This window comes from Barbatula barbatula (assembly GCF_947034865.1).
Source record: "Barbatula barbatula genome assembly, chromosome: 2".
Taxonomy (NCBI): Eukaryota; Metazoa; Chordata; class Actinopteri; order Cypriniformes; family Nemacheilidae; genus Barbatula; species Barbatula barbatula.
The window spans coordinates 28,496,453-28,516,819 of NC_136767.1; the positions used below are offsets into that span (position 1 = coordinate 28,496,453).

The 20,367-nt window shown below is 38.0% G+C and overlaps 1 protein-coding gene across 1 annotated transcript in view; it reads right to left on the reverse strand.

Moving 5' to 3' along the window:
* The window catches only part of srrm3 (serine/arginine repetitive matrix 3), a 44,728-nt gene that overhangs the window by 20,141 nt on the left and 4,220 nt on the right, over positions 1 to 20,367 (reverse strand). Inside the window, exon 2 of the mRNA XM_079487675.1 lies at positions 1,478 to 1,704. Coding sequence (XP_079343801.1) covers positions 1,478 to 1,692 — 215 coding nt within the window. The 5' untranslated portion in view covers positions 1,693 to 1,704. The remainder of the gene's footprint in view (positions 1 to 1,477; positions 1,705 to 20,367) is intronic.

Sequence of the window (20,367 nt, forward strand, 5' to 3'; positions counted from 1 at the left end):
AAATAGGTCAAAGTGACAGAAAAAGATACAGTGTAATGTTTGCAGAACTGATCTTGAATACAAGTTCCTATTAATGTTCAAACAACACATGTATTGTTATTACATGCATTTTAGGATCAGTTCACATTTGTCTTTGCGTTTCTCTGGTTGCATGCTGACCAAGGTTGCCAGACCTACAACACAAGACCGATGGCCGTTCAAAACTAGATAAAAAAACATACTTGGCAACCCTGACAGGGTCATCAAAGTTACTGCATAGGGAGCTAATATAAACCATTAGTTTGTAAAGGTACAAATACAAGCAAGCGTGACCAAAAGTTTGATGGGGATGGGTGGTTTCTAGGCTGCGAATCAGTTTCAAATTCTTCATTAAAGGACCAATTCTTTGACTGTTTTTGAAGCTTTGATTATTTTTTGTGGGTGTTTAAAAATGGATGTTCATGTTTCTAGTTTAAAAAAATGCATATTTCTATAAGTCTATTGTTCACCGCTGTCCCTCTTCTCACAAAGCAATGAGATTTTTCCGGTTTCTATAAAGTCCCTCCTTTCGAAACGCTCTGATTGGTAAGGCTGACCCAGTCTGTCCTGATTCGTTCTCTGTAGTCCTTGAAAAGCTAATTCTGTTATAGACAATTTCTCGCTTCGCACTGAACTTTGAGCTTTATCATTTTGCAGATATTATTTATGCTCTAACAGCAACAGTACACGCTGTCTGCGCCAATAGCCTGGTGGTTTGTGGGCCAACAAATAGCGATATTTCCCTCGCAGCGACTTCCCGTCTCATGTGGTCCTTTGCCGATCCTGCTCCCCTGTTTCTACCCAGCATTATCCTGTCACCTCTACACTGTCCTATCGTAATAAAGGCAACTTTAAACTTTAACTTTAAAAATATATGTTTTCATAGAACACACTCTTGTACTCGAGAACAACACGGTCAAACAGAATACAGCTGTTCAGATGTGTTCTTTAACACCTTTCTGAACAAAACACGTTTGTTACAAAACTCTTTGATATCAAGCAATAGATATATTTCCCTATCTAGAACAGAAATGGATAAGTAAACTCGCACATCTGCTGTGATTTGATGAATGAACGTCCTCATCGCTCATTTAAGCCAGGCATTCATTGAGCCTGAAGGTAAACACAGATGCTGAATAATGAGACAGTCAGAGACGCTTTAGAAACCTCAACCAATCAGACGCACCCTGAACACTAGTGTCATCACAAACACTTTTATTAATAGAGAGTGAGTGTGTGTGTAAGATGAGTAAGAAACAGAGAGAAGTGTGTAGGCAGCTGCTTCCTGAATTATATCTCAGAATCTTTGTAAATAATCTTGAGCCAGAAACATAATTGAAACAAGGTATAGGTATAATAAAAATGTATTTATGCGATTTGATTTATGGGGTGAACCACATTATCAGGACATCGAGTACCAGTCCTGACACTCTCACACACCCTCGGTGTCCTCACTTACCCCTGTTCCTCCATCATCTCCTGTAGCTCCATGCATTTCAGCTCCACTCTTCTCTTCCTCTCATGGTCTAGGATCTCACGGTGAGCCTTCTTCACCAGGACAGGCTTGGGCTGATCACCCGCCTCCTCCTCAGGCTCTTCCGCGGGGGTCTCCTGCTGCAGGGTGACCCCGTTCGCACCTTCCTCAGGGGAGGGAATCCTCGCTCCATCGTACATGGCCACGGCAGTCTGCACAAAATAAAGCACAGTGTTAATAAGATAGACATGGAAGATTTTTACGGAAATACAATAATGCATAATAAATGTCAAATGTCATTAGAAACCTGTACATTTTGTAAAAAATGGTTTTGTGTTCATGAAAGTTAATAGATGTTGTCTGGTTATCAAAGTTCAAAATATATCTTCGTATAAAATATCTTCATTTAGGTTTGGGATGACATAAGGATGAATAAATTCCCACAAGACCATCAAGTCATATTTCAGTGATTCCACGGTCACAATGCTATCCAAGCTGTAATTCCACCCACACTGAATGAATTCAGACCACAATATTTCAGCCATGAGGATAATAAATTGCCTTTTGCTGAATGTACAGGATTTGACTGAAACATATTGGCTGTTGTCTCCTGCTGTCTGGATCCAATCCCAGAACCTGTGCACCTAATGGTCTCCTTTTTCAAAATGGAGACTCAATTCAGCATCTTCATTTAATCACCGTCACCACTAACATTCACATGATAGGTAACTGCACAGAAAGGCTCCTTGAGACCTACTGTACATTACAATACTGATATCAACACTTTAATATAAGTAACAATATTATTTTAACGCAATGAGGTTGAGCATATGACTGTCAGATGTTGTTGCAATCATTGACAATCATTGAACAGGATAAACAACCTGGCTGAATCTCATAAAATGTGTTTAGGTTATATTTGACATAAATTAAAAGCACAAATTAAACATTATTCTTTGCATTATGTTTATGTTCAAATCCCTTCAGCCACTGAATCTCAATATGATCATTAAAATTTGATTTAAATAAAACATAATAAAAAATAATAATTTAAAATGTTTTTCTAAAATATGATGTATATTTATATATATTTATGTTTAAATATTCAACAAAGTTATATATAAAAAACTATAAAAATTACAAAACATTATTATTGAATAAATATTTAAGTATGTAAGTAAACTTATATTCTCACTTTTATAATTAAAAATATCAATATCAATATTAAAACATTAAATAATTAAATCAACAAATTTTATTGTTCAATTTAAATTTTTAAATAAAATAATTGAAAATAAATATTAAACCGAAAGGAGCTAAAACACTATTAAAAATATTATGAAACATTATTATTTAAATACATAAATATGCAAACAAATAGTTATTATAGTTTTGATTTTAGTTTTATAAAAAAATTAAATTAGCTTTAAATTTTGGTGTGTGCTTCAGTTATTTTATAATTCATGTGTTTATTTTTTATTTTACTATTTAAGATTAATTAATGTTGATTTTAGTTTTTGTTTATTATTACAATTTTAGTGCTTTAAACTTATTTAAGTTTTTTCTATAATTTTTAGGTCAATATTTTATTTGATTTCAATGATCAGTAACCTTTTGTTTTATGAAAATTTAAAATAACCTTGCAAACATCTAGTATTAATATTATTATTAATAATTAAATAATTTAAAATGTAAAATATTATTGCTAAATAAAAATTATTTAAAATAATAGATCAAATATTTATGAATCGCAGTATCTTATACGGTTATTTTTGTGAAGTTGAAAGATAAAAAGTTCCAGATCATGGAGCTTGTTTTCCAGATTTCTTGTGCTAATGATAGAGGGTGAGGACGCCGGGGATTGTTGGTAAAGTCACGAAGCTCTGTACTGCTGAACAGGTGGTGAAACAGCAGGAGACGTCGTCACAGAATTCATTATGCGCTAAATCCTCACCTCAGATATCCATGATCTGAATACATCTCCATAATTCTAGCTTTACATGCATCTGCTGATAGCTGACCCTATAACAGTGTTAAAAAAGCCATTACACAGGACATTAAATATTACATCATGCTGATCGATGCATTTATCTTGCTCTGACTGAATTGTTTTAAATTGGTCCAACAAGCTGATGTAAGAGATGTAATTATGAGTGGAAAATATAGAGGCGTAATGTTACACATCAACTACGCAGCAAATGATGACATATGTTGTGGAATTTGTTGGTATGAGAGATTTCATCTTAATTAAGTATCTGATGTTGTAATTCAAACGTTAAGTGAGCAGTGAAACAACATTTACCAACATACTGGCAGATTAATCAATTCTAACTTAATTTTAGTTGTATTGCGCACATTCTCTCTCTCTCTCTCTCTCGCTTTCTCGCTCTCTCTCTCTCTCTCTCTCTCTCTCTCTCGCTGCCTCTCTCTCTCTCTCTCGCTCTCTCGCTCTCTCGCTGCCTCTCTCTGCCTCTCTCTCTCGCTGCCTCTCTCTCTCGCTGCCTCTCTCTCTCTCTCGCTGTCTCGCTGTCTCGCTCTCTCGCTGTCTCTCTCTCGCTGTCTCTCTCTCTCGCTGCCTCTCTCTCTCTCTCTCTCTCTCTCTGCCTCTCTGCCTCTCTCTCTGTCTCTCTCTGTCTCTCTCTCTCTCTGTCTCTCTCTCTCTCGCTCTCTCTCTCTCTCGCTCTCTCTCGCTCTCTCGCTCTCTCTCTCTCTCGCTCTCTCTCTCTCTCTCGCTCTCTCTCTCTCTCGCTCTCTCTCGCTCTCTCGCTGCCTCTCTCGCTCTCTCGCTGCCTCTCTCTCTCTGCCTCTCTCTCTCTCTCTGCCTCTCTCTCTCTCTCTGCCTCTCTCTCTCTCTCTGCCTCTCTCTCTCTCTCTGCCTCTCTCTCTGCCTCTCTCTCTCTCTCTGCCTCTCTCTCTCTCTCTGCCTCTCTCTCTCTCTCTGCCTCTCTCTCTCTCTCTCTCTCTCTCTCTCTGCCTCTCTCTCTCTCTCTGCCTCTCTCTCTCTCTCTCTGCCTCTCTCTCTCTCTCTGCCTCTCTCTCTCTCTCTGCCTCTCTCTCTCTCTCTGCCTCTCTCTCTGCCTCTCTCTCTCTCTCTCTCTCTCTCTCTCTCTCTCTGCCTCTCTCTCTCTCTCTCTCTCTCTCCTGCCTCTCTCTCTCTCTCTCTCTCTCTCTCTCTCTGCCTCTCTCTCTCTCTCTGCCTCTCTCTCTGCCTCTCTCTGCCTCTCTCTGCCTCTCTCTGCCTCTCTTTGCCTCTCTCTGCCTCTCTCTGCCTCTCTCTCTCTCTCTGCCTCTCTCTCTCTCTCTGCCTCTCTCTCTCTCTCTGCCTCTCTCTCTCTCTCTGCCTCTCTCTCTGCCTCTCTCTCTCTGCCTCTCTCTGCCTCTCTCTGCCTCTCTCTGCCTCTCTCTGCCTCTCTCTGCCTCTCTCTCTCTCTCTCTCTCTCTCTCTCTCTCTCTCTCTCTCTCTCTCTCTCTCTCTCTCTCTCTCTCTCTCTCTCTCTCTCAGTATAATTAAGAAAACTAATGCTCTCACAGTCTCAGCTGAATTCAGTGTAAATTGTGCTGGACCATTAGCTTACTACAACAAAATAACACATTAATTGCTTACTTTATAAAAAACAAGTAATTGATGAAGCAACAACTGTCAAATTATTGCAGTGAAACACTGACTTTGCTCAAACTGTTAAAGAATGTCTTCAAACGGTTCAGAATATGTCTGATGCAACTGTTAAAAAATGAAAGTGACGAATAAATGACAATGAATTAGATCCCTCTATTCAACAGCCCCTTTAAATGCAAGAGTTTAAAGTTCACAACAGAGTTCACAACAGAACGTTTCATTCCAAATCCGTATGACCTTTCTTCTTCTACAACACACGAAAGAAGATATTGATGAACGCTGGTCATCAAAAAACATTTCCACCCTTTGACTTCCAATGATCACAACACCACAGAGACATTTCTCAAAACATCTTCTTTTGAAGGAACTGCGAAAGAAAGTTTTATTTTTGGACAACCAAAAATGACCTGAAAAGAGACAATAATTCAACTTTAAATGACATTTACAAATATGTTTTTGTTTTACTAAAAGTATCATCTTTTACAGCCTTGACTAAGAGCTTTATAAATGAGCATAAAAGTTCAAACATACAGCGTGAGTGTTGCATCAGAATAAGATGTGAGCTCCAGAGACCCTATTATCTCACCAACACATGTTAGAGAAGAATGGTGAGAAATAGCAAAGGACACATTTAATTCTGCTCCATCGGCTGTTACATCAATCTGGATCTCCTGAGATCTCAGTAACTGAACGTGAGATGCTGGGATCAGACGCTGTCGACCAGCTCAACCTTAAAACGAATCACTGTTGAACCTCTAACAAATCCCCAGAGCGACAGACACAAACGTGAATCCCGGAAGAATGGTTTCCTCTGACATCATCTCAAATCCCGATAGATCGCCGTCTGCTTTGGCTCCTGGGGGTTTTGGTTTATTTAGTTCTCTATCATGTAATCCAAAGACGATATTTTGAGCTTCTCACATTCACTTACATTTATACTCCTGCAACATCAGGACCAAACACTAGTTCCTCAGACAGATAATAAAAACAAATGCCCATACGTGCATGAATAATTGTCTTTCTCTTATCTCTGGTTCTTTAGTACTTCAGAGCTGATATTTATATTGTTTACATAACTATATAAAACACTCAATGCATCTTGTTACGCAGCATCTCTCTTACAAACTGCAATACACGTCAATAGTATTATCTCTGTTACACAACTTCACCCGGCGCTCTGAAGGGCCTGAAGTTCAGTCAGGCGAAACACAAGCAGGTTGTTTTCAGTGCAGTGGCCTTTAAATCCGGTTCGATCTCATTGAATGAGCCGAATGAAAGAGCCTGAGATCGAGAGCACTCCCCAGAGGGCAGCTGTCCTCCTCCAAATGATTTTAAGCTTTATTGCCTCTCTTAAAGACAGAGCCAACGCTGGGAATGAGGCGGCCATTTTGTCATTTTCTATGTGTGGATCTATTGGGAAACAAGGAGAACAGAAACAAAAGTCTCGCTCGGGAAGTTTTCTGTTCACTGAAATTTAAAGCCTTGCCGGTTATGAAGAAAGTTGTTCTTTAAAAAGCAGAATAACCATCCATCCCGTTCTCCACAGCTGATGGGGTCATGGAGGAACTTGTCCCTGTTTTTCCCCAGGGCGTTTTTCAGGCTCAGTGGAGACAAAATCGTGTGACAGAATTCCCTTATGAATTTAAAACACTTAAAGTCACGGCAAAGATCCAGTTAAGTTCAAAAGTAATGCGCTTTATATGTCAAGATCTTATACTGTGTCTGTTTAGTCAGACAACATAAAAACATGCAAGGAAACATTAAGAAATAGCTCAACCAAAAATCTAATTATTTTACGTCATTTCGACTTACAAAAGAAGACAAATAAAAAATCATTCTTCTGTGTCAACAGGTCACAACATGCCAATGTGATTTAAATGAATAACAGAGATTTTTCACTTTTGAGAGAACAAGCCCTTTAATGAGGGAGAGAAACCATCATACTGTGACTCCAGGCTCAAATGGTCCCTGCCAAAATAGATTATTCTGCTAAAAGATGCGGTCACACATGCCCTCACACAAACACAGCGGGCGGGGCACGCTTGCCAATGTGACTTCTTTAGTGTGTGAAATTGCCCTGCGTGTATTTTTGTGAGATAAGGGGAAAATTGTTTGAGCTTCAGTTCCAGAGAGTCTGAGGTCTGCAAACACAAACATTTATCATCTCACCCGCAAAAACACACTGACACGGCACATCAATTCAACCCACTGCGAGGCACAACAACACACATTTGCTTCTCTATCCGCGCACACACGTTTGCTTTTCGATCAACCACAATTAAAGTTTCCCTGGTGTTCCATTAAGACCCTGTTAAAATCAATGTTTATTCAATCAAGCACAAATGAAAATCTATGACCTTTTACAGCTAAATGTTTTATTTTATGTACTTTTTGCCATTGAAATATTAACTGCACAAATCTTTAAAAAGTTATATTATATTAAATACAATAATTGTGGCCTTTTAACCTTGGTAATAAATATACTTGAGATGTCCAGACTCTTCTTTGCGCTGTAGCTTTCGATCTCGCAACGAGTGCGTTTCCAAGAACAGTCTTACTGCGATTATGCTTAATAATATTTTATTATTATGCTGGAAATATTTAAGGTCATGTAAACGTGTGAAACGGTTTTCTTTTATAGGCGAAACAGACCAGTTTTTATTACTAGACAGACCAGCGATGGTGCACGCTAGAAACCTGGCAAGTCTCAAACTCAGTTTCCGCATAGAATGAATACATTTATCTCTGCACTGCAACTAGTGTGTAGTGCGCACTGTGTTGTTAACTGTGATTTACAGTACATATTTAGATGCGTTTGTTAGCATTTTCAACAATCTTCATGTTCATTATTTTCTAAATACACTAAACGACACATTCCTTTACTGTAGATACAGTATAGCTGTGACAGTTAAAGTATATGAGAAAACAAAATTCAATGCATGAGGTCAAGTGATACAAAACACGAGTATGGAAAGATATGACAGAGAGAGAGAGAGAGAGAGAGAGAGAGAGAGAGTAAATACATGAGGCAGAAGATAGAAAAGAAGCGGCGTTGAAAAATAATAGAGGAAATGAAGCGTGTATACTGGTTCTTCTCTCACATTTTCCTTTATCTTACATAAAGCGTTTATTGTGTTATGCAAATATACCACGACTACTAGAATTTCAAGCGTGCTTTACATGGTGCACATTGTACGCAGCCTTGATGCAAATGCTTTGGCAAAACACATGTACAGGTTTTTGTTATGCCAATAAAGCATAAATGGTCTAACTGTGCCGAAGCCGCACACTTAGACGGTAAAGCGTTGATTGTAGACCTGTGGAATTGTCAACCTAGAGGATTATAAACATGTACAAATCGACTTTCAGAAAGCAGAAGCAATGATTTTAGACAGATCTTGCCATTCTTGAGTGCAGAATGCATCAGACGATCTGTGAGCGCAGACAGAAAATAGTTCAGAGACCTTAAAAATAACTCGGCACGAACGCAGCATGTGTGCAAGAGAGAGAGACAGAGCAACAGAAATGGGGCAAGAGAAAGAGGAGACCACCTCAGTGGGGCTTTTCAGAGATAGAAATTATGAAGTACACAGAATGATGTGCTCCTAATAACAGCACAGAGAGATCTGCGCAAATAAAACATTCAGCAAGAATATGTTCGGATCATAAAAAAGAAATGTAAGAAAGAAAATTATCCGTCAGCCTTCTAAGATCTAATGGAATATTGCAGACAGTAATGGGTGGCATCTCATCTAATACCTAAAGAGACACAATGATTGTAAGCATGTGTTCCCTATATACACAGAGAGAGAGAGTGATAATAAAAGATGATGAAGAGAGAATAGGGCATGTGAAATGAAAGAGAGAGAGATCCATCAACAGACAGGTGAAAGCTTTTGACAGCTTATTTCCAGCAGCATCCGGTCTGACTCTCAGCATCCGTGAAGTGGAAAACAGAGCCGAGAGAGAGAGAAAGAGAGAGAGAGAGAGAGAAAGAGAGAGAGAGAGAGAGAGAGAGAGAGAGAGAAAAACGAGATGGAAACGAATGCTGGACTCTGTCAAAATCTGAAAAAATTAGGCAAGTAAAGTAGAATGCACAATGCTTTAAATGAAAAGTGCTAAATAAATGAAACAGAACTGAAGTGAATTGCACAACAGAAGTCAAATACGATGACTAAACATATATATTGCACAATAACACCAAAATAAAAAAGAAGATATTTTTCTCAGTGGTTTACAATGCGAGTCAATGGGGGCTTGTTGTTTTATCAGTGTTCTTCAAAATATCTTCTTTGGTGTTCTGCGTAATCTCAGTGCTGTCATGATGCAGATAAGATTATATATTTATATAATCGTTTTTGCATCTCTGTACCATCTGAACGAAGTGATCTGTTAACTGGTGTCTAGAGACGGACAGAATCAAGAAGGTACATGTGAGAAAACTAAATGTGTTGCCATACACCCCGAAATCTCTGTTTTATTCTGCAAGAGTGTGTCTTTATTTCATGGCATCTTTGCACAGAAATCATGTTAAAGTTACTGGTTTAACCAGCATAAACCAGCTTGATCGATATTTCATTGAGAAGCTTTGTGTCAACACACATCAGAAATAGTCTCCAGTGAATTAACCACATTGATGTCAAATCTATACCAAAAGCCTTTTATTCAAGTTATCAGCAAGCAGCTGAAGTCAGTCTTTATTCTGTCTAAAGATGAAAGACTGCAGCACGCTCATATTGTTTTACCCTGGAGGATAGTGCTTTCTCTTACAGGAGGCATCTGTCACCATCAACTAACTAGAGGTTTACTGCCGAGCTTATTAAAACCACAGACATCCGCCTCCAACATCTCACACTGATCCAGAAACAAAGCCACAAAACTCATTTCAGATCAATAGAAATTCTCAAGTTGCTAAACAAATGAGTGGAACATCACCATCGCACACTGAATGTGATATCAGGTGGACTAAGACTAAGTGGATTAAGAAGTTGGTCCAAGATGAAGATGTTGACCAAGACGACAAAGAAAACTGGGTTAATTTTATACTGGTCTGGGCTTGGTTTCTCTAAATAAAGCACATGAAAGTGATATTTTCAAGAGTCATTCTTTTGCTGTTTTTGAAGCTTTGATTATGTTTTTTGGGTGTTTAACAGTGGATCTCTGATAACCAAACACTACTCCAGCGGCTCTTCCTCTTCTCTAAGGAAGGCCTAACCCCTTTTTTGGCTTCTTCCTGTGGGCGGAGGTTATTAAAAGCACTCGGAATAGTGACATCATGTACCCGGGAAGTAAAGGGCTGTAGTCTGATTCCAGCCGTTCTCTGTAGTCCTTGAAAGCGAAGTCTGTTAACAATATCTCGCTTGGCACTGAACTTTGAGCTTTATCATTTTGCAGATAATATTTATGCTCTAACAGAAACAGTACACACTAACTAAAGGTTGAAAAATGGGATCGCAGGGAATGGGACCTTTAATCCAATTGTCAACTGCAGAATGTCAAGGATCGTATAAAATCACAGCCTCCACATTTGATGGGCAAAACACCAGCAGAGACGCATCTATGCCGGAGAGAAGATAAGTCAATACAACCACATTCCCCTGAGCTCCAGAGGAACAGCGCGTTCAAATCTATTTCACTGCAGAGAACTGTAAAGACAAGAGCTTACTGGATAAAAATCAACGGTAGGTTGTGACACAGTATCGTATTATTGCTCATAATATCAGTCCTTTGAAGCAAACCGATAACTTACATTTAAGAGCTCACACCTTTCGAGCTATAAACATGAATAATATCTCAAACCGTGTAATATATGAAAAGAGGGACATAAGCCTTTTTTAGAGACTGGCATGAAGACTTTTATGGTTTTCACCAGTCGTGGTTTGGGTATGTTAAATTCTTTTAGAAATACCCACATGGGCGATGCGAAGGTAAACCGTAAACTGAAATCCGTACTTCACATTACCGGAAAAATTATATCTATGACATGTGCTATGAATTATTCATTTAGAAGAAAGACAACACCTACACAGACGTGTGTGTAGAGATAAGAGATCAGACTGTATGTGTGTGTGTGTGTAGGCATCAAATGCCTCCACTAGTCTTAAAGGGATAGCCCCCGCAAAAATGACAATTCTGTCATCATTAATTGGTCCAAACCTGTGTAAATTTCCTCGTTCTGAAAAACACAAAAGAAAAGACATTTGTAAGAACATCCCCCATTTGGTGCCATAGTAGTGAAAATAAATACTTTGAGAGTAACTGACATTCTTACAAATATCTCCCTTTGTGATTTTCAATTTAGACAGGTTTGAAATAATCTGAGGGTGAGTTTCAATTTTTGGGTGAACTATTCCTTTAACCCCAAACATTGTACAGACCGGCCGGTGTGTCTGTCTTCACATTTGCTAACAGGCGGTGTGCAACATCAAATATATCTAGAGTCCAATTCACTGGTTAACTAGCAGATAAATGATTCCCAGCTCACAGACACAGAGACAATCCCCACATCTTAAGCCATCTGTTTCACACACTCTTCCCAGCCAAGATCCTTCGGGAATTCTGGACTCTGCTTATCACGGGGGAAACTAAAAGTCAACACCCAGCCGATCAAACTGTGCTACTGGGACACAGCTGCTACCTTTGGAAAGAACCTGAACCAGCATGGTCTCTTCCTCAATAATAACCACCTGACCTACACAGGTAGAAGCACCAAACGGATGCCATATACTGTGAGCAAACATGTGATGTTCTGGTATCTACTGACGTTTGCTAATGCACTAATCCCTATATGTATGATAATGATATATCTAGCGCTGCAATAACCCACAACACCCTTTTTATTATTTTACATGTACATTTATGCATTTGGCAATGCTTTTATCCAAATTGTGTGTTTCGTGGGGATTCGAACGCATGGTTTTTGCTAAGTCAATGTTCTAACATTCAGGCTACAGAAACAAAATACACTCATTCTGATCTACTTCATGAAATATCAAATTCTTACTGTCGTCAGGCCAAATACACAAGAACCATCAACAACAGCACACAGAGACCATAAAACAATAGAATTCAGTACATAGATGATTTAAATAAGGGCCTTTGGGTATACAAAAATAAATAAAATAAGAAATGCAATACAGTAAACATAAGATAAAGATATATACCGTAAAGCTATTTGTGTATGTAAATATGTACAAGTACAAGTAAATACAACACTGTATTGGACTTGTGTCTCTGTCTCTCTCTGCTCACTCAGGGTGGCTGTCTGGTTGTGTCTCTGGGGATGGAGGCATCGGGCGTGACATTTCCCAGCTGAATCTTCATCGTTCTTTCTCACGCACACGGTTGCTCTCACATTTTCTGCCATTTAATTGATGCAGGTGGCAGACGCCTCAAACAATACAAGTGAACGAGACCTAAAGACGACACAGTGTTGGGGAACTAAACCACACTACCAACTTAAAAGGATCGTTCCCTCAAAAATACAAATTCTGTCTCACCTTTGAGTCCTTCTGAATGTCTTTGTTCTGATGGACAAAGAGAAATATATTTGGAAGAATGCTCGTAACCAAACAGTTCTTGGATCCCATTGACTACCATGGTAGGACAAATTGCTTTACATATTTTTTTGTTCTGTTGAACACAAAAGAAGATATTTTGAAGAATGAAGGACAGCAAACAGTTCAGGGGCACTTTGTAATTGTAATGTTTACTACTATGGTAGTCAATGAGATCCAAGAACTGTTCGTTTACAAGCATTCGTCCAACTATATCTCTCTGTGTTTTACCTAGGGCTGGGCGATATGGCCCCAAAGAAATCCCAGATTTTTCCCCAGATTTACGATTTAAATCAATTTTTCTGTTTGAGGTGCTGCAGTAAATTGGTAGTTTTTTTGTTTTAAATAGTACTGTTACTAAAACAAACCAATTCCAAATTATGGATGACACTGTACCTTTATTGTACATACATTTGCAGGAGAAATACGATGTGCATACATTATTCTCACGCATGACATAAAGAAACACGCAGTCATACGTTTAAAGAGTTAACAATATGGCTCTTAATGGAACTAAATTTAAAATTATATAATTTGAAAGCCGAACATTTTTAAAGGATTGAATCTGCGTGCGTTGCAGATCAGTGTGTGTGACGCAGAAGGATACTGGTGCTGATTGTGAGAATAAACACAGTCTGTTTAATATGAGGGGCCGTACAGGCCAAAATTCATTCTAGCACACTCACACACCCACATTCTCCTTTCGCGTACATACATTCTTACTCTCACACTCACACATTTTAACGCTCACATTTATACATTGTTACTCTCACACTAACACATTCTCCTTTCGCGTCCATACATTTTAACGCTCACATTTATACATTTTAACGCTCACATTTATACATTTTAATGCTCACATTTATACATTTCTACTCTCACACACTCACATTCTCCTTTCGCGTACATATATTTCTAATCTCACAATCACACATCTTAACACTCGCGTTCATATATTTTTTCCTTTTTCGTGCACACATATTTTAACATGCACATTTATATATTTTATATAAACGTATTCAAAGCATACGCAAAAATATAAATGTACGTAAGAAAATATATGTGTATTTAAGAGAAGAATGTGTGTAAGTGTGAGAGAGTATAGTGAAAACGGAAGGTGTTTGATTGAAACGGAAGGAAGGTCACGCAGACGCTATCACGTTCACGTCAGAGTGTGATCAGACTGAGGCGGCTGCTGTTCAGCAAGCTACCGGGGTTTTAAGAAATATTTTATCATCTCCTCGAACGATTACATATTTGGCGACCCAGGACAAGCTCATCCGCAACTAATGGTTCTCACAGGACGGTGGAAAGTGAGATTTCGAGGCCAAACTGGAGGATTTCGACAGTCTTTGCGATATCAGACTCAGAAACACTTTGGCAACTGGAACTCCCGGCCAAGAAAAAGGTAAGAAAAACTTCTTCTGGCAACTTTTCAATCTAACGTACAACCTAATGAAGTTAAACGTAAAGTTTGTAAAAACAATAGTCCTACGTTTTTCCACTTAACACCAATAAACCTAAAGCCTACAATTCTCTACTAGTTTTTGGTTGATAATCATTAAAAAGTTAAACTTTGCATTTGGACAATTATAACAGCTTTATTGAAAACAATTAATTGCAAATAGTATATCAGATATTGTATATCTCGCAAACAACAGGTTCTCGACGCGTTGTTGACGTGCTAAAATGTCTGACCCTCCTGGCTTTCCTTAGTGTCCCTCAATCGTTATTATGATGCTTTGTGATTGAACGAGAGCACTTAATAAATGTCCACTATGATTTCGGACACTACTAAAAATTGTTGTACCCTCAAATGGTTCAATGTATTGGGGTATAGTGGGCCATTTCGGACACAGCTTACGGTTTGGGTGAAGCTATTGTCAAACTTTAAAAATAGGCGCCTTCCGATTGACCTGCCAGAATAAAAGTCTGTTTAACGACAGTGTTTTTATGTGCTCCGGTTAACTACAGTATTTATTTTTCTGTGAACAACATACAATTCTTTATTTATTTATCTTTCTTATTTATATATATTGCAATTTGAATGTAATGTGTAAGGCACTTTATATATATATACTGTATATTTCATTGTGTATCAGTTAAGATTAGTGATGCATGCAGTTATTAATAGGCAGATTTCTGATGTGTTGCTTTTCCTCTAGATCAAGAAGGAACAAAGAAGCTGGGAACAATTCTTGACTTTGCCACTGGAGCCAATATTGTTCCACCCATTGGATTTTCTCCAAAACCCTCAATTGAATGTCTCCACCAAGAACATGATGGAACCACCTCTAAATTGCCCATTGCAAACACCTGCATCAATTGTTTGAAGATACCACTTCACACCACCCACACCGCCTTTCAAGAAAACATGGACTTTGCACTGGGCAATACCCATGGTTTTGGCATAGAATAATAATGGGCAGGTCTCCATTTCAGTACTTTGTCAAGTTCACACACAAGTAAATAAATGTAAGTCAGCATTTTATTTCAAAACGGTTATTGACTTATATTTTTTTCAACCAAAACACCATGGAACAATACCCACACAAAAACATGTTTTTATTGTTTGTAATAAATTGGTAACAAAAGTTTGAAAGTTCAGTGAAGGTGACCTATTGCAGACTTAAGTGTATTTTTAGCCATTACTGTATGTTTCCAGTGCTCTCGACTACAAAGAAGAATTTAATTGGGCAATAGTTCCACTTTGTTTGCCCTTTCCCACTTTCAATCAATTTTGATGCTTTAACGTAACTGAATTCATATTTTTAAATTATTGCTTTTCATTTTAGTAACTTTCTTTTTGATTTGAAGCTTGAAATTTGTGTCTGCTTTTGTTGTGATTTGGAGACTCCTTTTTTGCATTGACAATAAATGGACCAAAACACCTTTTGAGTTGTGGTTTTAGGAAATTCCTGATTGAGTTTTTTGTAAAATTCTAAACGACCAGATATTGTAAACAAGTCATGCATTTATTTATTCCTTTATCAAGTTTTAAACTTTTAAACAACCAAAGTTGTTTTTGGGGGGTAAAAGTATTTGCAATTCTTAGCTCTTGCAGTTTCCACTGATGTTGTAGTAATGTTTATGTTGTTAGTTTGTCGTCCTATTCAAAGGACACCAGATGTTAAAATATGTTATAGCTATATAGACCAATGCTTAAATAAATTGGTTTCAAACAGTTTCAATAAAGTTTTACTTTAAATTCTTTTACATTTATAGAAAACATGAGTTTTCAGCTCACAGGAAAACATAGATAAAGGTCTCAACATCTAATACAAAGCATAAATCATTGCAATTTATCAACGCCAACTATAAACTTAAAGCAATGACAATCGGTGCAATGATGTAAAATCACAAAGCTTGCGACTGGAATCTTCATTTTGTGGTGTATTACAACTACATACAGGAAGTACATTTCTGTTAACCTTTTCTGTTGAATATGCTCTTGTCTATACATGAGTCAAATATTGAAAATCTGTTTAAAGGGATTTTGTTTACTTAAAGGATACCTTACTAACAAATCAAAAGTTTCCCATGTTTTACTCAACCTCAGGGCATCCTAACTGAAAATGGTTTTCTACTTAAAGACTCATGCAGTCGGAGTTATAATACTACGTATAATTTTTCTTCCAAACGGTAGAATTGGAGTGAAGGTGTGTAGACTTTTTGAAGGTCCAGAAAGTGTATCCATCGAACAGAGAACTGCTCGACACGGCTCTGTGGTCTTAACAAAAGTCTTCTGAAGTGGATCGATGCGTTTGTTTAAGAGAAATATCCATATTGACAGCGCTATTTGTCGTAGACTGAAGAATTGCACCAACAACTCTGTTCAGGTTGTCATCTGATATTGTTGCATACATCAGTGGCTGAACACCCAGCCGCTGTCTATGCCTGTACAGAGTCCGACAGCTTACCCCTAAGCATGTTGCAATGCTTTGTCCAGTTCATTCCAAGGGATACAAAAAGAGAAATTTGCTCTTCTGAAATGCTGTATCCCGGTCTGCCCTGATCTCCAGTAATGACATGCGGAGGCAACACAACATAACTGTTCTCAGACCTGGTTGTTTGTCTGGACTCATACGCAGTCAGCACTTAATTAAGAAATCCATATAAGGACTGTAATGTATTTACCGTTGCTCTATTTTGAGGATCCTCAGCAAATCTTGAGACAGTCAAAAAATCCAGATAGAGTTTGAATGTGGTCAGAAAGTTTTCTATACAGCCTCTCATGAACGAATGAATCGGTTCCTCCTTGCATTTGTTCAATACATTCCAGTATATTATTAAAATGATGTCTAATGTCATTTTCATTGCTTCTTACTGCCAAAAAAATTTAAATTAGTTGAAAAGACAACAGGATGACTTTGGATGGCATCATTTTTATCTTATGCTAGACTTACTCAGCTTATCCTATGTATTTCCTGATTTTAGAGTGACTTCCTGCTTACAGAGGAAGTAATGGATAATGGAAAAATTGCATGTATGTTAATGCAAAAGAATAATGTGAGTGTGTGAGAGTAGAAATTGTACGTATGTGAATGCAAAAGGAGAATGTGTGTGTATGAGAGGAAAATGTATGTGTGAAAGGAGAATGTGAGTGTGTAAGAGAAAAATTTTATGTGTGAATGTGAGAGTAAGAATGTATGTACGCGAAAGGAGAATTTGGGAGTGTGAGTGTGCTAGAATGAATTTTGGCCTTTACGGCCCCTCATAGTTTAAAGCGTCATTTGTTCACGTTTGAGGATTTATTTCAAAATAAGATTTGAAATGATCAAATACAGTAATTTCTCGCATCATTAATGCTAGAGTTTCGGAAAATACTTAAAATTATTAGCAATCCCGCACCGAAAATCATGCCCTGATTCGGAACTACGGGAGCCCAGAGGAGAGCTTCGGCAGATGTTAAACCCAATTTTCATTCAAACAAATTGATGTAAACTACACGTTCGATCAAATCGGTAAATCGATAAAATCGATTTATCGCCAAGCCCTAGTTCAACCAAACAAAGAAATGTATACAGGTTTGAAACTTGAGTTTTCATTTTTGGGTGAACTAACCCTTTAAAGCTTTTGTGACACTGTTACTGACTGTTTGATGTATAAATATAAAATGAATGTTTTTGGGCAATATGCTGTATTAAAATAAGGAATGTTTAGAAAGTCGAAGCAATATGGGTCTGAAGTTCCATCACACAAAACTATGCGATGAAGTCACGAATATGTCATCCAGCGCCATCGTTCTACAAAATCCTGGTGGAAACGCTGTAGTTTATAGTTGTAAAGGTCCCATTTGGGACAGAGAGTCTGCAATTTTCAAAGAGTTTAATTAAACATTCATTTAATTGATTTTGGATGCATTTGTGAGTTATTAACAATGTAACTGCTTGTTGAAATACTTCAGAGACAATATTGTATCGTACGATGATGAACTGTCCTGTGATTAACACCCCTAGTAACACTGTACCTGAGATACTAAATTCAACATTTCAGTCGAACTGACATTCTGGGTTAAATAAAGTTATTCTATACCATTCACAGATTCTGCAGTCTGCAGCTTTTTTCCAAAAAAGTATTTCTGTTTTAGATCAAACTAAATCGTTAAAGTTATATCAATTCAAATGTACTTCAACTTCATTGCTCTCACCGAATTTGTTATATTTTGTGGTAAAACAATGCAAACTGCTTGTCTGTTTGCAAATACCTTTCATCAAAATGTATTAAGATATAAACTTCCCTGTCCATCCCTAACACTGAACACATATTTTCTTCGTGTATGGATTGCTCTCTAACATTCAATCTGTGACAAAAAAACGTCCATCACATAAAGCTTGCTGCACACAACACGCACGAGGAAGCAAAAATTCAACATGCGTGCGGTCGTGACTCATGAGTGTATTATGACACACATCATTCAGCATGCACGAGAGAGTGTGTGTTATTCACCAGCCTCAGGCACATCTCACCGAAAGTCCTCACGGCCTGATAAAGGTCACACGGTCTTCTCTGGACCTCTGGCATCTACATCTCTTGCTCTCTCTACCTGTCTGTATATTCATCAGACCGTCCTCAACAGCGACCAGGGGCCAGCAGGAAAGGTGAAGTGTTTCATTTCACCACCAAACAGAAATGCACAAATCCCCAAAATGATGGTTTTGATGTACATAGTGTGTGTATAATGAGCAGTGATAAGAGAAAATATTTTAACACGAAACAAGCACACTTTAGCTTCAATGTTTGCCAAACGGCCAACGTGCAAGTGAAAGAATAATAGTGTATATGTTAAAACACTTAAATTCATGTTGCTGTGAGTCTCTCGGTCTCCAAACAGCATCCGGCACAGCGGCTTTATGAACCATCAAACACTTCAGATGTACTGATCCTGATGCAACAACAAAAAGGGCAGCGGCGTTTGACCTTGAAAGTTCTTTAAGGCTCCACTGCGTTTAATGTAACTTATGGCAAAAGACACAGTGTTATCTAATCACTACTCGGGTTTCATTGACATACTGTAAAATGACGACTATATTCATTTTCTTTCTGGAATTTAAAGTGAATACTTTTATCTTGGTACTGGAGTTGTATTCTCAGGGCCGCATTATCCAATTGTCATTAAGGGGAAGAAAATTTCACATAACAGCGTTTTTCGCTATAGTCATTTTGCAGCACGCTTCTCTGCCCCGCGCACATGGAGGTGCGCACACAAAACAGTGTTTCTAACTTAGAAAGCCTGTCTCTTGATTTAGTCACTTTCACAAGCTTTCGTTGAGAAGAATGTCATAGAGACAAATCTAGCGACTTCTTGGATAAACCTTAGCTGATTTTATTGCAGGCAAGCCAAGTCACGATTTCATAGACTAAATTGATCAAATGTTGTCAACTCAAGAGTTGGCTGTAAGAGGTCTTTGGCCGAGAATTCTGATTAGTTTGTCGGGCAGGGCCGGGCCGGGCCAGGCTGGGCCGGGCTCGGACTTGAGCATCTCAGGCCAGGGCCGGGCTAGGCCCTGGATTTAAGGTCCTTGCAGGGCAGGGCTCTGACGGTTGTCCTCCATGTTGGGCAATGAGAGGAGAATTTGTGGAAGTGTGAATGTAATTGTGAATTATTAGTATTTTTACATGTATATTTTTTCTTTTGCCTTGGGGGTTTGCTTCTTTCCAATTTCGTTGTGCTTGTGCAATGACAATAAAGATATTCAATTTATATCTTAAAATGTAAGAGGTTTTTCCATTTATTTGGTGATGTTTCCTTGCAAATTATTAATATTTTATCATATAAATGTTGATCAGCTCTAACTGCCTTACTTTACCGATATTTAGCCTTCATTATTACATAATACACAGTGCTTTTAAATACATTGCAAAATGTTTACATACACACAAATATGATGATGTCATAATATATATGCTAAAGAAGTATACTAATAATAGCATACTCGTTAATGCCGTTTACTGTTACACATTACACGCTTACATAAGAACGTGAGTCACAAGGTGCTTGTTAATAAAGTTTAACAAATGGAGAAATTACTCTTATAGTATTATCATACACTACAATCAAAGACGGCCCTTTTGTTTGAAAATATTTGAGAATTGCACTTGAGAATATTTCTAAGAACTTTCTATAATTTATTTTAAGAAGGTTCTTATATTTTCTCTTTAAGAACAGTTTTGTGAATCCGGCGTGTTTGTGTGTGAATTAT